Below are 19,351 nucleotides of genomic sequence, written 5' to 3'. Positions count from 1 at the left end.
TCCATGTCTACATGATGAATGAGCAAGAGCTTTGCTCTTTCATCCAATAAACTGTGTTTCATCAGGGGTTTTGCTGAATTACCGGTGCAACAGCTGCATTCGGTTTGCATTTTTTTCTATTATTCCAGCCAACTTTATATGCCCTTGAGTGTGCTTTGTTACGCTGCTCGGCAACCTTGCATGTTACACACCAGCTAGAGTGTTTCCTTGTGCTGTTATGGATGGTGAAACCTTGCTTGGACTTGTTTCTTGTTAAATCCACCAAGGGAGACATTTATTAAGGCATATGATGAATGCTTGATTCACTAGTGTGTTCTCAGAGTGATGCCTGGATATCAATAAATAAATTAAATAAAGGCACACAAGGAAGACAAATAGTAGGGGGGTTGGGGCAAGTTTAATATTTCCATGCAGTATACCCTGCAGTGTGTTATGAACCCTGTCCACTGGGAAAAGCTTGATCTCTCCACCGATCTTCAATGTTCTCATTTAGTCTATTATAAGACAAAGTGGAGGCCAGTGGTGCAGTTTCCTCTCCCATGAAAATGAACGCCTTTGCTTGTAACTTCGTTCTTATGCCCGACTGCTGAGAATAAAAAAATACAAAGAACCACATTTACCTCGGTCCCTGATGCTTTGGATGTTGCCCTCTAGGAGTAGTTCAGCACAGTACCTCTTGCAGAATCGACTAAAAAGAGCTTGTAAGGCATTATGGGATTTAATGAGCATTGAACATCTATTATTCGAATGTGTTCCAAAGGCTTTTTTTGGACTGTGATGCCACTTGAGATAAAACAAAAACAAAAAATCGTCCCTGATTTTATTAATTAGTTAATCATGCAAGTAATCAATTAAGGGCATGATTACATTTGATTTTAATAGTCCTACAGTATATGAGGAGGATCTATTTTGGCCTCTGCTGCTAAGTGTTAGGCATAGCTGTGATTATACACAGCATGTCCTCTTTTATGGAAGGTCTGTAAGTAATTAGCATCTAATTCCTTTGTATCTGTAATAAAGAGGGATGGCATTGTCTTTAAGTTTAAAGCACTCTAACACTAGGCTGTTTCCCCCAGCCAGTTTAGCTTAAATATTTTCCTGGGGTCACTGAATTGAATCTGCCCGATCTGCTGTAAGGTTTGGGGGGTTTGATCAATGTCTATCCATGTTGCTCTTCTTTGCTTGATATCTAGGGAATTCATCCGCACTAGTTCAGATTAGTTCTCTCACTCACAAAACAGGTGCTAGCTTCCAACGTACAGTACCGGGGGGAATATTTGAATAGGAACACTGAATGAATGTTAATGAGTATTTGAATTTATCTTAATTATTGGACCCTGGTGCTTTGGGCAAAAAGAGATATGCCGGTAATAATTCAGAGGGGAACTTTCCTTATAGCACACATGCTAATGCTAAGGACTGAATTGGTTTTACAAAGTGGTTTAATAAAACCAAAATTAGTGATGCTGCTAACTTAAAATTTTTTTTAAAAATAGTGTCTTATTACCTTAGCTGTTTTCAAAATAGTGTAGCTTTTCCATTAACAAGTGAATCTTTCCAGCATTAGCAGTTTAGCTTAGCAAAACACTATAAATCTGTTTTATGTTGCACTGTATTGCACAGCCAACCGAGCAAGCAAAAGCAGACAATCAAACATGCTAAGAATACCTTCTCTCAAGTAGTGTTGGAAGTCCCATAACTAATATATCAATGAATCTGCAATTTCAACATTTGTTTTAATGAATTCGTTCAAACGAATTTAAATGTTTTAGCCATGGACTGTCTTGCTGAGTCATCAATCAGTATAGTTTACAAAATTCACAGCACCCCATCCATAATTTTACTTTTTACTTTACTTTTTTCTTTTCTTTTCTTTTCTTTTCTTTTCTTTTCTTTTCTTTTCTTTTCTTTTCTTTTTAATAGTGAAAATAAAATGTAGATACATACAGTCCTTTTTATAATGTTTTCAATTCAGTGTTGTTTAGTTCTTCATAGTCCTGTTTAGTGTACACTTGTGTATTCAAGTTCTTGTTAATTGTTTCTGTGCCAAAAAAGTAACTTTATTTAAAAAAAATTATTTAATCTGACAATTATATAAAGGATATTATTCTCTTAAATAAATTAAATGTACAGTAGATAGTTTTTGTTTGTAACTTGTAGTGTGTTTAGGATAGCTGCATTGACCCAGTTTACCCGATTCATTTCCGATTCACAAGCTTCATTCGATTCAATATCAATTCATATGGGTACATTTCTGTTCAGTGTGCATTTTGTTTACATTTGAAAGACATTCTCTCCCAGCTAATGCTCTTAACTTTCACGGAACCTTCTTAGGAATCTCTTCTAGGTACAATTTTGAAAAATAATAATTTGACAAATTATATTTAATGATTAGTTTTTTATCAAATTGGTCATATTTAAGCTTTTGAATAATGTTCAAACTCAGTCTATTTTATCACTTAATATGATGAAATTGCATATATTATGTTGAAAATATGTATGTTACATGTTTAATGTTTGCTTTCATAATTTGTACTATTTGTAAGTATATACAGTATATTAATATGTAGAACACATGCTAATTCAGTACTGTCTCTTTAAGACTAGCATCATCAGCGAGTAATTGCATATAATGAGAGAAGACATGCATGATTTCTTTAGTACATCCATGTGTGATTAGAATTGAATATTTATTTTTTTGTTGTAAACAGACATTATTCAATGACATTTAGACCCAGCCCTAGTATTTAGCTGCTTTTACAAATGAGTAGCCAGACTGGAGTTTAACTATAGCCATAATCCATTTATTATGATTAGCTTTTAGCTTGGCAAACCACAGTTTTAAAGTTGCTTCCCCAAAACTTGTTGCTATACATTGGAACATCCATTGTGTCAACAGAACACAGCTGTCTGCTTTGGGAAGTAAAATACAATCCCATTCATTTTTTCCATAGGCAAATACATTTTTAACAATATCTTATATATCTTTAAAGACAGACATAAACTCTGAGTTTGTTAATCAGTGATAGGCTATATGCTTCTGTTGAAGCAACCAGTCTGCTTGTGTACATGTTTAATAGCGGAAATCATGCTACACTACCCATTATCCAGCAGATAAATATAATCCACCAGTCATAGAATCATAGCCAACAAAGTGCGCCAAATGAGCCCAGCAGCCACCACCCTCCCCCAAGTGCACTGTGAAAAAACAATTGAGTTGGTCTACCTACACTCCCAAACTACTTATACATTTGCAAATATCTAAATATTTAAATATTTTTATTTGCAATATATTTTTTCTATACTCATAAATAAAAAATGCAAATCAATAGTTATGTTAGTAATTGTTTTTTAAATATGATAACATCATTTGCAATGCTTCATCTGTTTGTAGTTACTCTCCACATTAAAACCGTTAATTACATAGTCTTGTATCTTTGTCTTTTGTCAAATTTTACGTTTTAGATTGTGATGTTGTGATTCCCCTCAGAGATGGTTGGTTTGGTTCCTGGTTTAGAACTCTTTTATTAAATAATTTATGAAGACATAAATGGGAAAATATTTTTGGAATGAAGGCAGCTGAAAAACTGGAAGGGCACTGTTCCAATCTTTTAATGGATTTAAAAGTTGTTGATGTGAGATAACACATTGAGCCTGTTGTTTCTTTCTCTTGCAGTTGCTCACAAGGGGACTTTGTGACACACACAGCATGGCTGAACAGATCGAGTATACTGTATGCAGGAGAGGATAAGTGGTCCGTAGACCCCAGGGTGAGCTTGGTTACTTTCAACCAGGATGAGTTCACCATCAAGATCGAGGATGTGGACTTGGCGGATGAAGGCCAGTACATCTGCGCGGTGCAGACTATCAGCAGACCCCGAACCACATCAGTGCACCTGATCGTTCAAGGTCAGTTTGGAGTTTCCTAAAGTGTAGTGATGTAGGGTGCAAAGGGTGAATGGATTTATGCTTTGTTAGCTTCTTTCGTAAAAGGATAGTTTACCCAAAAATGAAAATTGAACATGAGTGTGATTAAACGATGACAGACATTTAATTTTTGGAGTGAGCTTGCACTTTAATAGGTACTGTATTTCTTACTGCTTAAGTGTATATTGGGTGTGTAATGTGTGTTGATACAGAGATAATAGCATTTTTAGGAGCCCATTTTTCAATATCGGTTGCAAACATCTTGAACTCCAGTTACCATATTGGGTATTATAATGAAGTGGATAATTATGTAATTAATGCTGATTGTGTAAAACCTTGAGGGTGCATTTTTTGGTCCAGATTTGTGGGTCCAGTGTTAATATGATTGATGGCAATGCCATTCCTGTGCAGTGATGCAGTAAGTCATAACAGTGCAGACCGAAAGTACTGTACACCGGCTGGAGATTTAGAACACTGCAGCATTCCAGCTTTTAGAGTAATATTTTCTGAATGTGTTACAACCTTTTGTCTAGATAGTTGATTGTTCATTCCAATGGTCGTTTTTCAATGGTTGAATGGTGATTGTAGAAAAGATCAGGGCGAAATTAGGTAGCATTTTTCTAAATTGTGTTCGTGTGCCTGGTGTTTTTGTGTACCTGTGAACATGGTTTTGCAAAGTAGGAAATTAATCAACATCTTTGTTGGTGTTGGAATAACATTCCGATGAACCAATGAAATGTTAGGGATTGGGATGGGGGAAAGGGGTAGGGTTAGGCTGGCATAGCTAGAACTTTAACTAACCAACAAATGGTCTGGTATTGCAGTTTATTTTGGCCACATGCTGCCCACTTAGACATGACAAGCTATCTGACTGGCATCTAAAGAGATTATTCACATTTTGTTTTGTTTTTACATGCAGTTTACATACCTGTGGAGTCTAGGTTACATGCTACAAGCAATCTTTCAAATCTTTCTGAGGTTAAGACTAAGATTAGGGGCTTGTTAATGGGTTGTTCATTTTTGGGGTTGGGTATAGGGATAGGGTTAGGACTAGAATATTCATCCTTAGGATTAGAATGTTAATACAGGAACAGAATGATGATCTAGGATCAACAAAAGATGTTGATCCAAGAAAATGTCTTGGCAATAGTACGGTGACCATGGCTTTAGGTGTCTTCTAACCAACATTATACATCAAAATAATTAGTTAAAAAATTATATTCAGTCATTCAACAGTACATCACAAGTTGAGCCTTTGATTGTATTTGTACCCATCAGGCTTTGCTCACAAAACGTAACATAAAGAAGAAGAACATTATCTGTAATAGGTTCATGAGGGTCCATTTCTTAACTTTTAAATATTGTTTCAGAACCTGAGTTTGTGTTTGTTTACATGCTGTGGTTGAATCTTTGTTTGTCTTAATTAGTCTCACTGACAAATGGTTTTGAGAGAGTCTTTGATCAATATAGGAAGAAATGCACTTTGGGCTAGATGAATTCATGCTTGCATCAGTGAAAAAAAACGTAAGATCAAAGAATGAGGAGAGTTTGGGAAAGAGCTGCATGAAATCTCTTTCACTTCTGAAAATTATTTCTAGTGGTGCTTGCTAAGCCAAGCAGAAGTATTTAATGCAAAGTATTTAACTTTGGCCTCCTGCCCTGTTTGTGCTACATACTTGAATGATGCCTCAAATTGTGCAGCCTGTTTAGGAGAATTATGTGATTTCTAAGTGATCAGACTTTCACCAGATTTTCACCTACTGTAGAGGACTTGTGAATGGGCTCTTTTGACTTTTGCACTAGAAACCACCCAGAAAACCCTAGCAACTAAGGTTGTAAACTATACCCTATTATTTGGGACGTTCCATATTTTGGCCAAAATGAAAAGTCCTGTACGAAACCCCTATTTTCCTTTAGTTAAGCTGCCAAACACTCGTGGGGGACCTGATCTGCAACTGACTGAACAGCCATCACTTCAGCAGCTGGTATACCTACAACACAGTAGCCATTACTACTACTCTGTTCTAACGGAAATTACATAAACACATAAGGACGAGTGACAGAGGTCTGTGATTTCAAGCCAAATCCGACCCAACAGCTCAAAATATAAATAATTTTTGTAGGCTTTCCATTGGAGTATGATAAGGACATGTTTTTTTAACAAGGTATTTTTAAGGTTATTTGGCTAAAATACTGTAGATCCTCAACATACATTTTTTTTTTTTCATAAGCTTGCCTTTGTGTAGTCCTTAGGGCTATATTTAAAGCCTTGTGGTAAATTAAATTACAATTCTTACTGTTCTTACGCTGAATATTCTGTCCCCTTCATGTGAATGATTTTTATGCCCCTACACTTGATGCACTAACATGGACTAGTAAGAAACCCCTAGCAACATTGTAGCAATCTGTAGGAAAACACATTATCAACTCCATAACAATGCACTAAACCCTCTCAATACACCCCAGCAACCATATAGCATAACCCTGGCAACTGCCTACAACTTCATAGCATCATGGCAATGAGTTTAGCATGAACAAGCACCATTCACATTTTCAAATCTAGTTTTAATATTATAATATCAAACTTGCACGTGCAATATTAAATTGAACACTTGTTGTTTGCATCAAAATATATTACTTTAGCATTCTGTGTAGCACAATCGGTCAGTTCAAGCCCAAGCATTTAGCAGATTCAAGTTATCTGCCCTGTTGCCTTGGCAACAAAGTTCTAGAATACTGCCTTGATTGAGAGAGTGAAGGGCTGTTTTGGCACGGAGGTCAGATTCCACACAATACCTGGACATGAAAGCATGCCAACAGAAATATAGCCATAGCCAGCAGTTACCTAACAGACCACGAAGCACTAAATAGAAGCATGGGATGCCTGATTGGGGCATACAAATGTAACCACAGCTTGTGGGAGATAGATAGAGAAAGGGGGAAATTGTGCGAAAGCCCTCAGCTCTCCCTGTCTTTACAGTGTAAACTGCACATTTGAATAGAGATCCAATTTACTTCTCTACATGCAGAGTCACAGCCTTTCTCTTAAAAGTTTTAGTGGGAAATGAGTTCATAATGGCCTGCATAAGCAGGTATTATATAAACACTGGGAGGGGTTTGTGAACACCTGCTTTTGACAAAGAACGTCAAACTCAACCGCTGTCACGAATACAAATAAAGGAGGACATTCTATAGATCTCTATAGTACTATTTGGACTTACTGATTTTTTTATTTTTATTTTTTTATTTTAAGAGTGGCATCTGTTAATTTTTATGCATAATTGCATAATTTTATTTGCATATTGTAGGTCATATATGCTGCTTCATGGGATTGACAATGGCATTAAAACATGTATGATTTATTTTTCTTCATGTTATACAAAAGATGTTAAACAACATGTTAGGGACTTACAACCTCAGACACTATTAACTTTCATTGTATGGGAAAATAATGCAATGAAAGTGAATGGTGACTATGGCCAACATTCGAAACAAACAATGATCTTAAAAGACCTCGCACATGTATTACAGCCAGAACCAAACAACGCAAATATTTGTTAAAAAAAAACGTACGCAATTCGGGCAGGACTTTTCTTCTGGGTGGTGGGAAGTGTATCTATTTTACAAAGTGTTTAATTGTATTCATAATTTTTGTATTTTGACAAAATTGTCCTTTAAATGTAGTCAAAATTTCATCATGTCATATTCGTTAGTTTTTGTCAATTTTACAAAAATGGCATATCATTGTAGTAACATATACTAAAATAACATTTTAGTTGACGATAATGTAGAAAATTTCAAAAACAGACATCAAAACTGTACCAGTCCAAAAAAAAATAATAAACTATTTACAATTATTTCAACATGTATCAAACATATTCAAGTTTAATATGTTTAATATACAAGATTAAACAACAAAAAACTGTCCTGAAAACCCGAGCTCCTAAATTAATTAAATATAATGAATATACTGAATTATTAGCTACTTTTTAGAAGCTACTCTGCTGTGAATTCCTTATGTTTAGGTAGTTAAGGATATTGCGCTGCATGTAGCATGTTTTTAAAGAAAAATCTTATTTGCAATGCAAGTTACGCATTCTGGCTAGCATGTTACTTGGTTTTGGTTTACTTGTTCATTCTATGGATGGGCATAAGTTATTTTGTAGTAAAACAAATTAAGTTATCGATTACTTGAAATTTTTAATTTAAATTCAACCTTAAACATTTGAACCTGTTTTTCTTATGAAATAAGCACTATGCATAAAACAAAATAATAATAATTTGCACTTACACAAAGAAACATACTTTCCAAGTCTTCTGAAGTGATGCGATCACTTTAAATAATGACAGAGTTTAGATGTTCCATGTCAAAAACTACACTTTGATGCTGCGCTGATTTAGCTCTTTGGGAACAAATTTAGGTGTGACCAGCTGTGAATATGTGTGCAACACTTCAATGGAATTTACCAGAATGTATAGCCTCTGCTGGTGACATCTTTGGATGCACCTGTAGTAGGGCTATAAATAGATGCGTCACAGGTGCATCGTCAGATCTTTTGTCTTCAGATCATTCTGTGTGTGTTGTGCTTCTTGACTGTCAGAACTATCTACATTCCTCTGTTAGGAGTTTGAATTGTTAGGCAGTGTGCAGAAACCTTTCTCTATTCTTTAAAAAAAAAAAGAATAAAAAGAATGACTGATAAACAAAGCAAGCCAGTTTTGTTTTGTGTTTGGGGGAAGAGCATGCTGCTCTTGCGGTCCGATCTTAGATCTTCGATGCCTGAATCATTTAGTCACGATCGATCTCATGGACGCATACATTCATATAGAAATTCTGCCACAACCCAGGAAGTTCCTGAGGCGAAGCCGTCCAATATTGGGTTCTTCCATTCAGCCTAGCCCTATCAATCCGCACATTCACAAAATGCATGGATGCAGCACTGGCTCCTTTGCGACTCCGGTTCCTTACTTTGGGTCCCACTCTAGGTGTGTCTTGCCGTCGCAAGTTGCTAACGACAGACGCCTCCCTGACGGGCTGGGGAGCGGTCTTAATTGGTCGTCCAGCTCAAGGGGAATGGGAGGGTTATTAGCTCGATTGGCACATCAACTGCCTCAAGTTGATGGCTGTATTTCTGGCCCTGAAATACTTCCTCCAGCATTTGAGAGGCTGTGCTGTTGGATAACACAGCAGCAGTCTCTTACATAAATTATCAAGGAGGTCTATGTTTACGCCAGCAGAACACTCTGGCACGTCAGATTCTCCTTTGGGCCCAGGGCAAGCTCCTGTCAGTCAGGGCAATTTATATCCCTGGATGCCTGAATGTGAGAGCAGATTTGCTGTCCAGACAGAAAATACTGATGGGGGAGTGGAAACTCCACCCACGAGGTAGTGAAACAAATCTGGGTGAGATTTTACAGGGCAGAAGTGGACCTCGTCACCTCTCAACAGACAGCGCAATGTCCCCTCTACTTCTCTCTGAGTCACCCAGCCCCCCGGGTCTGAATGCGATGGCACATACATGGCCCAGAATGCACCTTTATGCGTTTCCCCCAGTTTCTCTACTCCCGGGAATCTTGGCCAGAGTTCGCCAGCAAGGGTCTTGCCTCTTACTGATAGCGCCGCGCTGGCCGAACAGGGTATGGTTCTCGGAGATAATGTCTCATCTCAACTGCTCGTCTTGGGCAATTCCGGACAGGAGGGACCTACTGTCTCAGGCGCAGGGGACAATATTTCATCCCCGGCCCGAGCTGTGGAACCTTCATGTTTGGCCCCTAAAGGGTACCAACTGAGGGACATTGGGCTTTCACCTGAAGTTATCGAGACCATTCTAAGTGCTAGGGCTCCCTCTACTAGAAGATGTTACTCCAATAAATGGGGTGTCTTTGAAAAATGGTGCAGTGCACATAATGCAGATCCAGTTAACTGCCAGATTGCTTCAGTTCTGGACTTTCTGCAGGAAAAATTAACAACAGGCACATGCCCTGCCACTCTCAGGGTTTACGTGGCCGCTCTATCGGCTTACCATGCCTTGATTGACGGGGTGCCGTTGGGGAGACATCCTCTGCTCGCTCGCTTTGTTTGCACCACCATGTGACTGAGACCTCCAGCTAGGACCAGGATCCCTTCATGGGACTTAGCAATAGTCCTTGAGGGTGTGGTTGAGACCCTCTTTGAACCTCTAGAGTCAGCGTCTGATAAACTTCTGACTCTCAAGATGGTTTTTCTTATGGCAATTACTTCTCTAAAAATAATTGTCGATCTACAGGCTCTGTCTGTCATGCCAGCCTGCTTAGATTTTGCCCCAGGAATGGCTAATGCAATTTTGCACCCTCATTCTGACTACCTGCCTAAGGTTCCTTTCTCAACTGTACATCTGGTCACTCTCGAAGCCTTCTGCTCCCCGCCGTTTACAACGCCGGAGCAGGAAAGACTTCACGGACTTTGTCCACTCCGTGCCCTTCAGACTTATGTCCACCACACTAGCCAGTGACATAAGTCAGGGCAACTATTCGTTTGCCATGGGGACCGCAACAAGGGGCAGCCGCCACCAAGCAGACTATGTCGCATTGGGTGAGGGACGCTATTGCCCTGGCCTACGAGGAGGGTGGTCAAGATTCGCCAGCAGGGCTCACTCAACCAGAGGGGTCGCCTCCTCTAAAGTCTTGGCTAGAGGTGTCCCTCTGCAGCATGTTTGTGATGCAACAGACTGGTCCTCTCCGCACACATTCATAAGATTTTATAGTTTGGATGTTCATGCCACTCTGGGCTCTTATGTCCTTAAGTCAACATCACAAGCTCTTGTCTGAGACCTCTCGCGCTCTTGTGAGTACAACTACCCAACCGGAAGTGGTCTGGAAATCCACAGTGCGGCAGCGTGGGTATTCTCGTTCCCAAAGCGCTAAATCAGCGCAGCATCAAAGTGTAGGTTTTTGACAGGGAATGTCTCGGGTAACTTAACTGTAACCCCTGTTCCCTGATAAAAGCGGAACAAGATGCTGCACTTCATTTCCGCACTGGGATGCCCCAGGACTGCTCTTCAGACAAAATACCTGACGATGCACCTGTGACGCATCTATTTATAGCCCTGCTTCAGGTGCATCCAATGATGTCACCAGCAGAGGCTATAAATTCTGGTCAATTTCATTGATGTGTTGCACACATATTCACAGCTGGTCAAACCTAAAGTTGTTCCCAAAGTGCTAAATCAGCGCAGCATTTCGTTCCACTTTTATCAGGGAACAGGGGTTACATTTAAGTAATCTGAGACATTTTGGGTGTTTCTTTAACAATGTCATTCATCCAGGTGTTCAGCTCTTTATCTCACACGGCTCAAGCAAGGAAATCCCTAACACAATATGACTGGAATATTTGAATTAGTTCTTTCTAGATTTTTCTTTCTTTCAAAAAAAAAAAAAGAACAAAAAATAATGGTTTCATCAACCATATATTTTAATTAAAACCATTTGATTATTTTAATGATGTGTCTTTATCATCTAGTCTTCATTGTCATTACAAATAAAAAAAACATTAAACATAGTTAGTCATTTTGTTGATGAGGTTTACTCTGGTAGTGGGAGAAAACAGACATTTCCAATGCAGATGGCAATAAAATCACAGACTAGCACATGTAAATGCTGAAATACCATCACCATGTCCCCATGTGAGACAGTTAACATCAGAAAAGGGCATATGCCTGTAATTATCACTAATTATTTACACCACCAACACTCTGTCCTGGCCTGGTTCAGTGCTTGTTAAAACAGACTACATCAACAGCTAGAGATAAGTTCATTAAGGGTTTATTAAGTAAAGTTATGTCCACTATCCCTCCACCAAAATCTCTTAGGCTATGATCCCTGAACACCTGCTTGCGTCTTATGTTTCAGCTCTCCAAAAGCATCAACATGTTAAAGGCCTTCGGCGATCCCTGACTACCAGGTCCTTATCCTTAATAACCGCAGGCAGTTGAAAACCTTGATCACGGTATCTGCACTGCAGATGACTTAAGTTATTATAATTACATGGCGATGCTTGTATGTGCATCTGCCATTTCTGAAGCCTTCAGGGTTAAATGGTGTTTATGGGGCCTCTTACAAATTGGAGTCTGATGAAATGAACACTTGCATGTACTAGAGTCTCCATACAGCTCAGAGAGTTTCAAACTCAAACTTCAGTACTTCGGCACGTGGTGTTTATTAATAGCTCTTACCTGTAGTCTTAGTTAACTTGTTTTTCATAAAAACCATTTAATCATCAACGAATGAAAATGCTGTAATAATTTACTTACCCTGTCTAGCCGGATCTGTTTCAAACTCGTATGACCTATGTGGAACACAACATGAGGGTGAAAACATTAAAACATCCATTGTTCAGGGTTCCCATGCTCCATTAAAGTAATTGGAAGTACTTACATTTCAGACACATAGATTCAAGGTCAGGAAAGTCTGTGAAAATAGACTGAGGTCCAAAGAAAGTGCTTGAATTAGTGCTGAAACTAGGGCTGAACAATTAAATAAAAATGTATTTTAAATCCTAGTTTAAAATTATTTTGGATAAATATCAAACCACAAGGGCTTTGGTTTATTGAAATAAATAAATAAATAATCTGTACTTGCTGCTCGCTGCACTCACTTTATGTGCACACCTCGGTTCTCTAAGCATGTGTGCATACATGCACTAAAACATTCCTGTCCAAATCTAAAGTAACCCTATAGCACCGGGTTTCTGTGGACAGAAAAGTGGATGAGGTAATTTCACTGCGTTAAAAAGGCCACTGTCAACAAACTCCTTCCTTCAGATTTCCGCCTAAATAATAGTAGAAAGGGTTTAACCGTGCCACGTAGCGATGCCTGTACAGCTGATCACAACTCGCTTTTGACGCCCCTCCGTGGACATTTCACCCAGAAAATTAGAAGGGTATAGCTGCATGCATAGCTCCTAAAAGGGGTGTGAGCGCCATTAAAGATATAGGGAGCCCCTAACCTTACCCTAACCTTAACCGTATGTGGAAGTGATACACCCTTTTGAGATCTCCGGTCTGCAGCTGTACTTACTTGCAGAAAATGGAGCTCACACGTGCCCATACGCCTAACAAACACTTGACACTTGGGGCAGTGATACGCATTTCGTTAAGCACAGACCAATTTTAGCTAAAGAAGAATCCACCTACTGTTTCTGATTTCACTGTGCGATCAGTCTGAATGGTGCACCAAGTGACCACCCCTTTAAACTACTTATGCATTTGTATGTAGAAAACAATAACAAAGGAATTAGAACGCTACTGTGCGTGTCTGGCCCAGAAGCATTTCCGATAGCGGCAAGCCAGAACTTATCAAATAAAATGACAATCTAAAACAGAACAAACAAGATATTTGCAAAAACTGAACATGAACAAAGAGGTGTCATTATCGGATCCTTTAAATAAGATTCTGTCAACAGAATTTCTCAAAGAACATCAAACGTTTAAGTGACTTATCCAGACAAGTTGTTGATACTGAGCATCTACACAAGAGAGGCGATTAAATTGTATCGTAGTTTAGATGCTCACAATTATTTCCTCAGCGGGAAGATTGGGAATATTGGATCGCTCTAGTTATAATCAATAAAGTCTTTCAATAAAGCTGTATACGTGATCTGCTGACAAGGTAAGGATTTAGTTTTAATTATAAAAATACTTTTCTTGTCTCTAAATGACTAACTGTACGTTCACACCAGAAGCGGCGAGAGCGTCAAAATTCGCTCTGGCTGCCCTGCCTTCGACGCTCGTGGACGCTCTGACGTAGTTGAAATAGGCGGCAACGTTTGTTCAGAATGCTTTGTTTTGTGAACTATATTTAAAGGGGCCGCAATTTAAACATCCAGACATGTCGACCATTTACTTTTTGCCGACCTATCACAAGTAGAGTATATCCTCATGAACTCTTTAAAATGTGAAAATAAGAAATCGATCGATGGCAGAAAGTAATTAAAATTATAGTTATTTGTTATCAAAATAAAATACATTTGTAATAATAACTGTGATCTTGGTCATATATTACAGGGAAACCCATCACGGCAATAATTAGTTTCTCCTCCATTTTATCTTCGGAACGAATTTTTGGTGGGAACCAAAGTTTACACGGTTATGTTCTCTAGACTTCGCTTGAGCGGAGCACTTCTATATTCCAATAGGTTGCCACCGAACCGCGTCACAGCTCATTACCATAATGTTGACTGCACTTGAACTTCCATCTGACGCCCACGCCGCCCAAGACTCGCCGCGCCGCTTCTCGCTGCTGAGAGACGCTGTCTGTCATTGAAAATTAATGACTTCTGGTCGATTTGACGCTCTCGCCGCCTCTGGTGTAAACGTACAGTAAGAGTAAGTAAATGACTTGCGGAGTTTCATTCATTATAGTGCGATAGTCACTTTTAGACCTCTACCTCTCAAACGTACAATTATTTGGCATAAATTGTATTCACCTATCAGAGATAAGACGTGTGCTACAATTGTTAGTACTGCACATATCCATCCAGCCATCTCGCTTCACTGAAGCAATGCATACGTTTGTCTTTGCTTTTATGGATATCTAAACACTTTAATTTCCATTAGATACAGGAATCCAGGGAGCATCCAAACAATGTGCTCCACATTTTAATAATGGCATTTTATGACAATTGTGTTAACGTTAGTAAAGTTAAACTTTAGCAACTATGAATGAAGCGTCTTCCGCTGTTGTCTGTTATTCTTGTGTGTTCCATTCAGAAGTAATAATCTGTATGCCCTATTACCTTTGAAAACTTCACCATCCAATGTGAGAGCTTTGAAAGGCTAAAAGGTGTGGGGCTCAAAAGTAGGGGTTATTTAGAACTTACTTTTTAAATTACTTTTACTGGAAATTCAGTTTGATGCTATTTGGAACGTAGTCTAGGAGTTCGCGTCTAGGAGAAAATGTTCGAGGAACAAAAAATACGTCACTTCCTTTAAACCATCTTGAAATGGTCTATAGCTGAATATTTTGCAGTAAATGTCAAAAACAGTGTTTCTATGCAAATAATTACCAACTTTAAAACAAGAGTTTTATGTGTTTCTATTGTTTTTAATGAGATTTTATCATTCACAATGATTCATGTGATTGTTGTTAATTCATACTTGAAAGATGTTAAGTACAACTTATTTAACTTTTGTCTCCAGCTAAAAGCTAGATTGAGTGCTTTAGTGGGGAAGTCACGCCTGAGTATATTAATCATCTGTAAACATCAAAGATAATCACAATTTTCATCTTGTGTTTTGTTTTTGTCTCATAGTGTCTCTCATAACACATCTAGACAACTTCATTAAAACGTTATTTTTAATAAAAATGTTAGAACCATCATGTTTTCCCTGTTTCTTTTTCTTTTTTCTTACAGCTGTTAATTTGTGTACTCAGGCACATTGTGTCAGCGTGGGAGGGAAGTACGCTATGATCATGTTTGCAGAGGCGAACCGTGTTAACGCCACAACTAATTCATGCTAATTGAAATAGCCGCGCTCCAGAGGTCTATCTCAGAAAAAAAGTTTAACCATCATGTTTCCCTCCATGCAGATTTTGATGAATAATAAGGTCAAGGAGAAACAAAGAAAACTTGTTCTTATCTTTATAAAACTGGTCTGAGCTGCTGTGGCTACTGTCATCCACATTTATGAGGGGAAATACTGCAGTTGCCTTGCGGCTGTTGGCTTCAGTGGTGCACTCTGAATGTCTTCCTGAAGATGTAGCATGTCAGTCACTCTCACCGTAGAATGGGCATATTTGTTTTAGAGAAATCTGTTTTTGCTGGTCTCAGCTTAGCTTCATGCAGTTAAATTCATTAATTTCCTGTTTTTACTGGATAATTTGGTAAAAAGGTAAAGAAAAAGACAAAGAAAATCTTTGTCAAATGGTGTTAAAATTGATGGCTCCATGAAACCACATATCAAAATGTAAGTTTCGTGGCTTTTTGTTTTTGTCTTTGTTTTCGTTGCCATATAAATGCTAGTGTACTCCTAAAAAATTTACATTGACGAATTCAACCTTTTATCAGATACTGTATATGCATTTAAATTGGCAATCGCTCTCTTCCAAGAAAATTGAATAAATTATTGGTGACACATTCTGCACGGCACAGATTTTTGTCCAATCAAATGATTTTTAGAATGAGAATGCCCCTCCTCTTAATACCACCAGCAACTCTCTATCTAGTAGCAAATGGTTAATGGCTGTTTGGTGGCATTAGCAGTGCAAAAATACACATTTAATCACTAAGATATCTCATAAATCTTTAGAAAAGTTCTGGAAGAATCTTTTTAAATGAACAGTGATGGAAGAAATCGACAAATTACTTCACTTAAAGAGGGAAGTGTGAAAATCACTCACTTTGTACTAAGATGTGTGAACATGTTCTTTTCTAAAAGCCTCAAAGCTGATGTTTTAAACCCTTTCTTAAGGGGCTATGATGTAGCCCGTCTGCTTTTTGTCTTTAATTTGTTTCTGTCAGATACCTAGAGGATGGGATTATATCCCAAACTGTGATGGAGAGAAAGGGGCTTGATCCTTCCTCAGCATGGAAAATGGAATATCCCCCAAGCTAAGCGAAGAGCCGGCAAGATGTCGGAGGCTGTTTTTCGTTGAAAGCGAATGTGTTGCATAATGCATAGAGATGAAGTAAATATTCATTCCCTGATTAGACTTTGCATAGTAATCAGCCCCTGAAAGAGGTCATCATTTGCATGTCAAATCATCTGACATTTTCACTGGATGCAAACATTGTTCCTGCAGCTGTGCATCAAATAGTGTATTCGTAATGTAGATGTTTATTTTGGTCACAGAGCAGTGCCATTATATCAGCTGTACATGAGTTTGTACAAGTCAAAGTCAAGCACTGTTTGTACACAACAGAATCACAAAGTATTGTTTCATTTGTATTCACTGGCATTGTGGGCAGTTTAAAAATTGATTTTGTGCCTATTGATTCTTGAAGAGGAAGACTGCATAAGTGTGTTAAATATGAATGAATTTATGATAAATCCCAGGAAGCTAATTTTATGAGAAATACCAGGATGTAACACTAAAAGTGCCTTGCTCAGCTTTTTGGACATAAGTCCAAAATCAAGACATTTTTCCACAGAATTATTATTCAAAGAAGGGATGGGTCAATATGGTCATCTGGGGCCATTTGAACTAGCTGTGCATAAATTACAACTTAGCCTAGTTGTGTTGTAAATGATCACTAAATTACAACTTACATAAATTAAATATTTAAATACACTTAGGTGAAACGTAACATACAAACTAAATATTTACGGAGGACTCTGACCTGGAGAAATGGTTGAAATATAAAGGAAGACTGATTGGATTACATAAATAAGATCATGTTTTGCATGACTTCAATCCTTTGACAACGAGTGCTTTCTAAGTGCTCCTCCAGATTTTATTTTGGCATGTTCCTCCACTCTCCTTGGTGAACAGACTTTTCACAAATTTAAAAGGGTCCTTGAGGAAACGTGATCTTTCTCATTCTCTTTTTTTTTTTCTTCATGATTTCCACAGGTTCTTTGCTTATCACAGGCTTGTTAGGTGGCACTTGATGTTTCCCTGTAGTATGTTGAGACTGTCTTTCTCACTGTCTGAAGCCTTCCTCCACACCTTCTTAAGCTGCCTCCTCTCCTGGATCAGTCGTTCAATCTCCTGTTTTCTGGACTTGTTTTCCAACATTTATGCCTTTTACATTTTCTACACCGATAAGCAACAACATTAAAACCACATGCCTAATGTTGTGTAGGTCCCCCTCATGCTGCCAAAACACTGCCAACCTGTATTGTTCAACCTGAACCTATTGTTCTCACCACAATTGTACAGAGCAATAATCTGAGTTACTGTAGACTTTTTTTCAGTTTGAACCAGTCTGACCATTTTCTGTTGACCTCTCTCATCAACAAGTCGTTTCCGTCTGCAGAACTGCCCCTCACTGGATGTTTTTGGTTTTTGGCACCATTCTGTGTAAATTCTTGAGACTGTTATGTGTGAAAATCAGCAGTTACAGTTACAGTTACAGAAATACTCAAACCAGCCAGACTCTCGGTTATGTCTTCAGGTGTATCTTCCTTGGGAGAGGCTGACTCTGCACACAGTAAGGATGTTTCTGCGTCTGTGTAGCTGGTTCTGAACACAGGGGACATGATGGATCTTCCCTGAGACATTGGTAGAATTTTTTGTGGGTTCAAACGAATAAGGAAGCTTAGCCTTCAAACGAATAAGGAAGCTTAGCCTTCTTGATTCCATTTCCCATAGGTCCTTCCAGCTGATTTTCTTCCTCTCCACTCTCTTCCAATTCATCCACTGCCAACACGTTGCCTCCTCCTTTTGGCAAACTTTCGCTACTACCAAGGTTTGCCATTCTGAAGGGAGTGCCTTTCTCCAGCAATGTTGTTTTTTGCTGAGCCACAAACCTCTGCTCTCATGTTGGACTTGGCCCACTATATCACTATGGTGAAGGGCAGACATGCCTGCCTTGTAGGACTCTTTGGAGTCCACTTCCTTCCTGTAGTCAAAACTGTGGCGGTAGCTCTGATTACTGCATCTCTGGACTCTGACAGGCTCATTTCTAGCCTTAACTTGGCATTCTTAAACTCTTCTGTGAGACTTGAGAGAGCAGCTCAAGTATTCCTTTTCCACATAGGCCTATGCTGCTCAGGCATAGAGAAACGCCAAGCCATTTTCTCAAATGGAAGATGATGATCCTCTACGTCTTCTCAACTCCTGTGAAGGGGATCTTCTACATAGTTAGTGGCCACATAAGGTGGGGAATTAGCCCAAACTACAGAAACCAGGCTTTCAGTTTGCCAGGCTGCATAGATTGGTCTATGGTTCATGCACCTTATCAATGTCATTTGAGTCATACAATCTTCCTAGGCTTTTAACTGGTTTCTCTGACACTGTTGGTGTTGGTTACTGATCAATAAATCATTTTTGGTATACCAGCATGTCTTTGGTAGATGCTACTTGATTTAGATGGCTTGATCTTCATTGGCTTGCCCCTGAGATGTTCTCTTGAAGTTTTCATAGTAGGCATCTGGTACATGGTGCTGTTGTGGTCAAAATGTTCATGTCATCCATGTAGGCCCTGATGGGTTGTAAATGGTTTGTTTTCTCCAAATAGCTTGCCAGCCTTTATGCTACCACACTGAAAAAAAAATCTTTCCTTCCATGTTGAGTTGACTGATGTGGCGGAAATAGCTGATTGTCGTTGACTCCTTTTCTTTCAGAATCAGGATTCCTCTTGCTCTGAACCACACTTTGGGTATGATTTTCTTTTCCCAGGCCACCCTCATTAGTTTCAGAGGAAACATTGAATGTATTTTATACTCTATATGAAACCCCATTAGGCCCTGGAGCTGAGTATACTCTTGCCCGTTTACTGAGTCTC

The 19,351-nt window shown here is 38.7% G+C and overlaps 1 protein-coding gene across 7 annotated transcripts in view; it reads left to right on the top strand.

Moving 5' to 3' along the window:
- LOC127637128 (neurotrimin-like) overlaps window positions 1–19,351 on the top strand; it is a 414,292-nt gene that overhangs the window by 319,783 nt on the left and 75,158 nt on the right. For all 7 annotated transcript variants that reach the window (XM_052118045.1, XM_052118046.1, XM_052118044.1 and 4 more), the window contains one exon: window positions 3,677–3,909. In XM_052118045.1, the coding sequence (XP_051974005.1) occupies window positions 3,677–3,909 (233 nt within the window). The remainder of the gene's footprint in view (window positions 1–3,676; window positions 3,910–19,351) is intronic.

Source organism: Xyrauchen texanus, chromosome 44 (genome assembly GCF_025860055.1).
Source record: "Xyrauchen texanus isolate HMW12.3.18 chromosome 44, RBS_HiC_50CHRs, whole genome shotgun sequence".
Lineage (NCBI taxonomy): Eukaryota > Metazoa > Chordata > Actinopteri > Cypriniformes > Catostomidae > Xyrauchen > Xyrauchen texanus.
The sequence above is the reverse complement of the archived record's forward strand: the minus strand, read 5'-3'. Positions and strand labels throughout refer to the sequence as shown.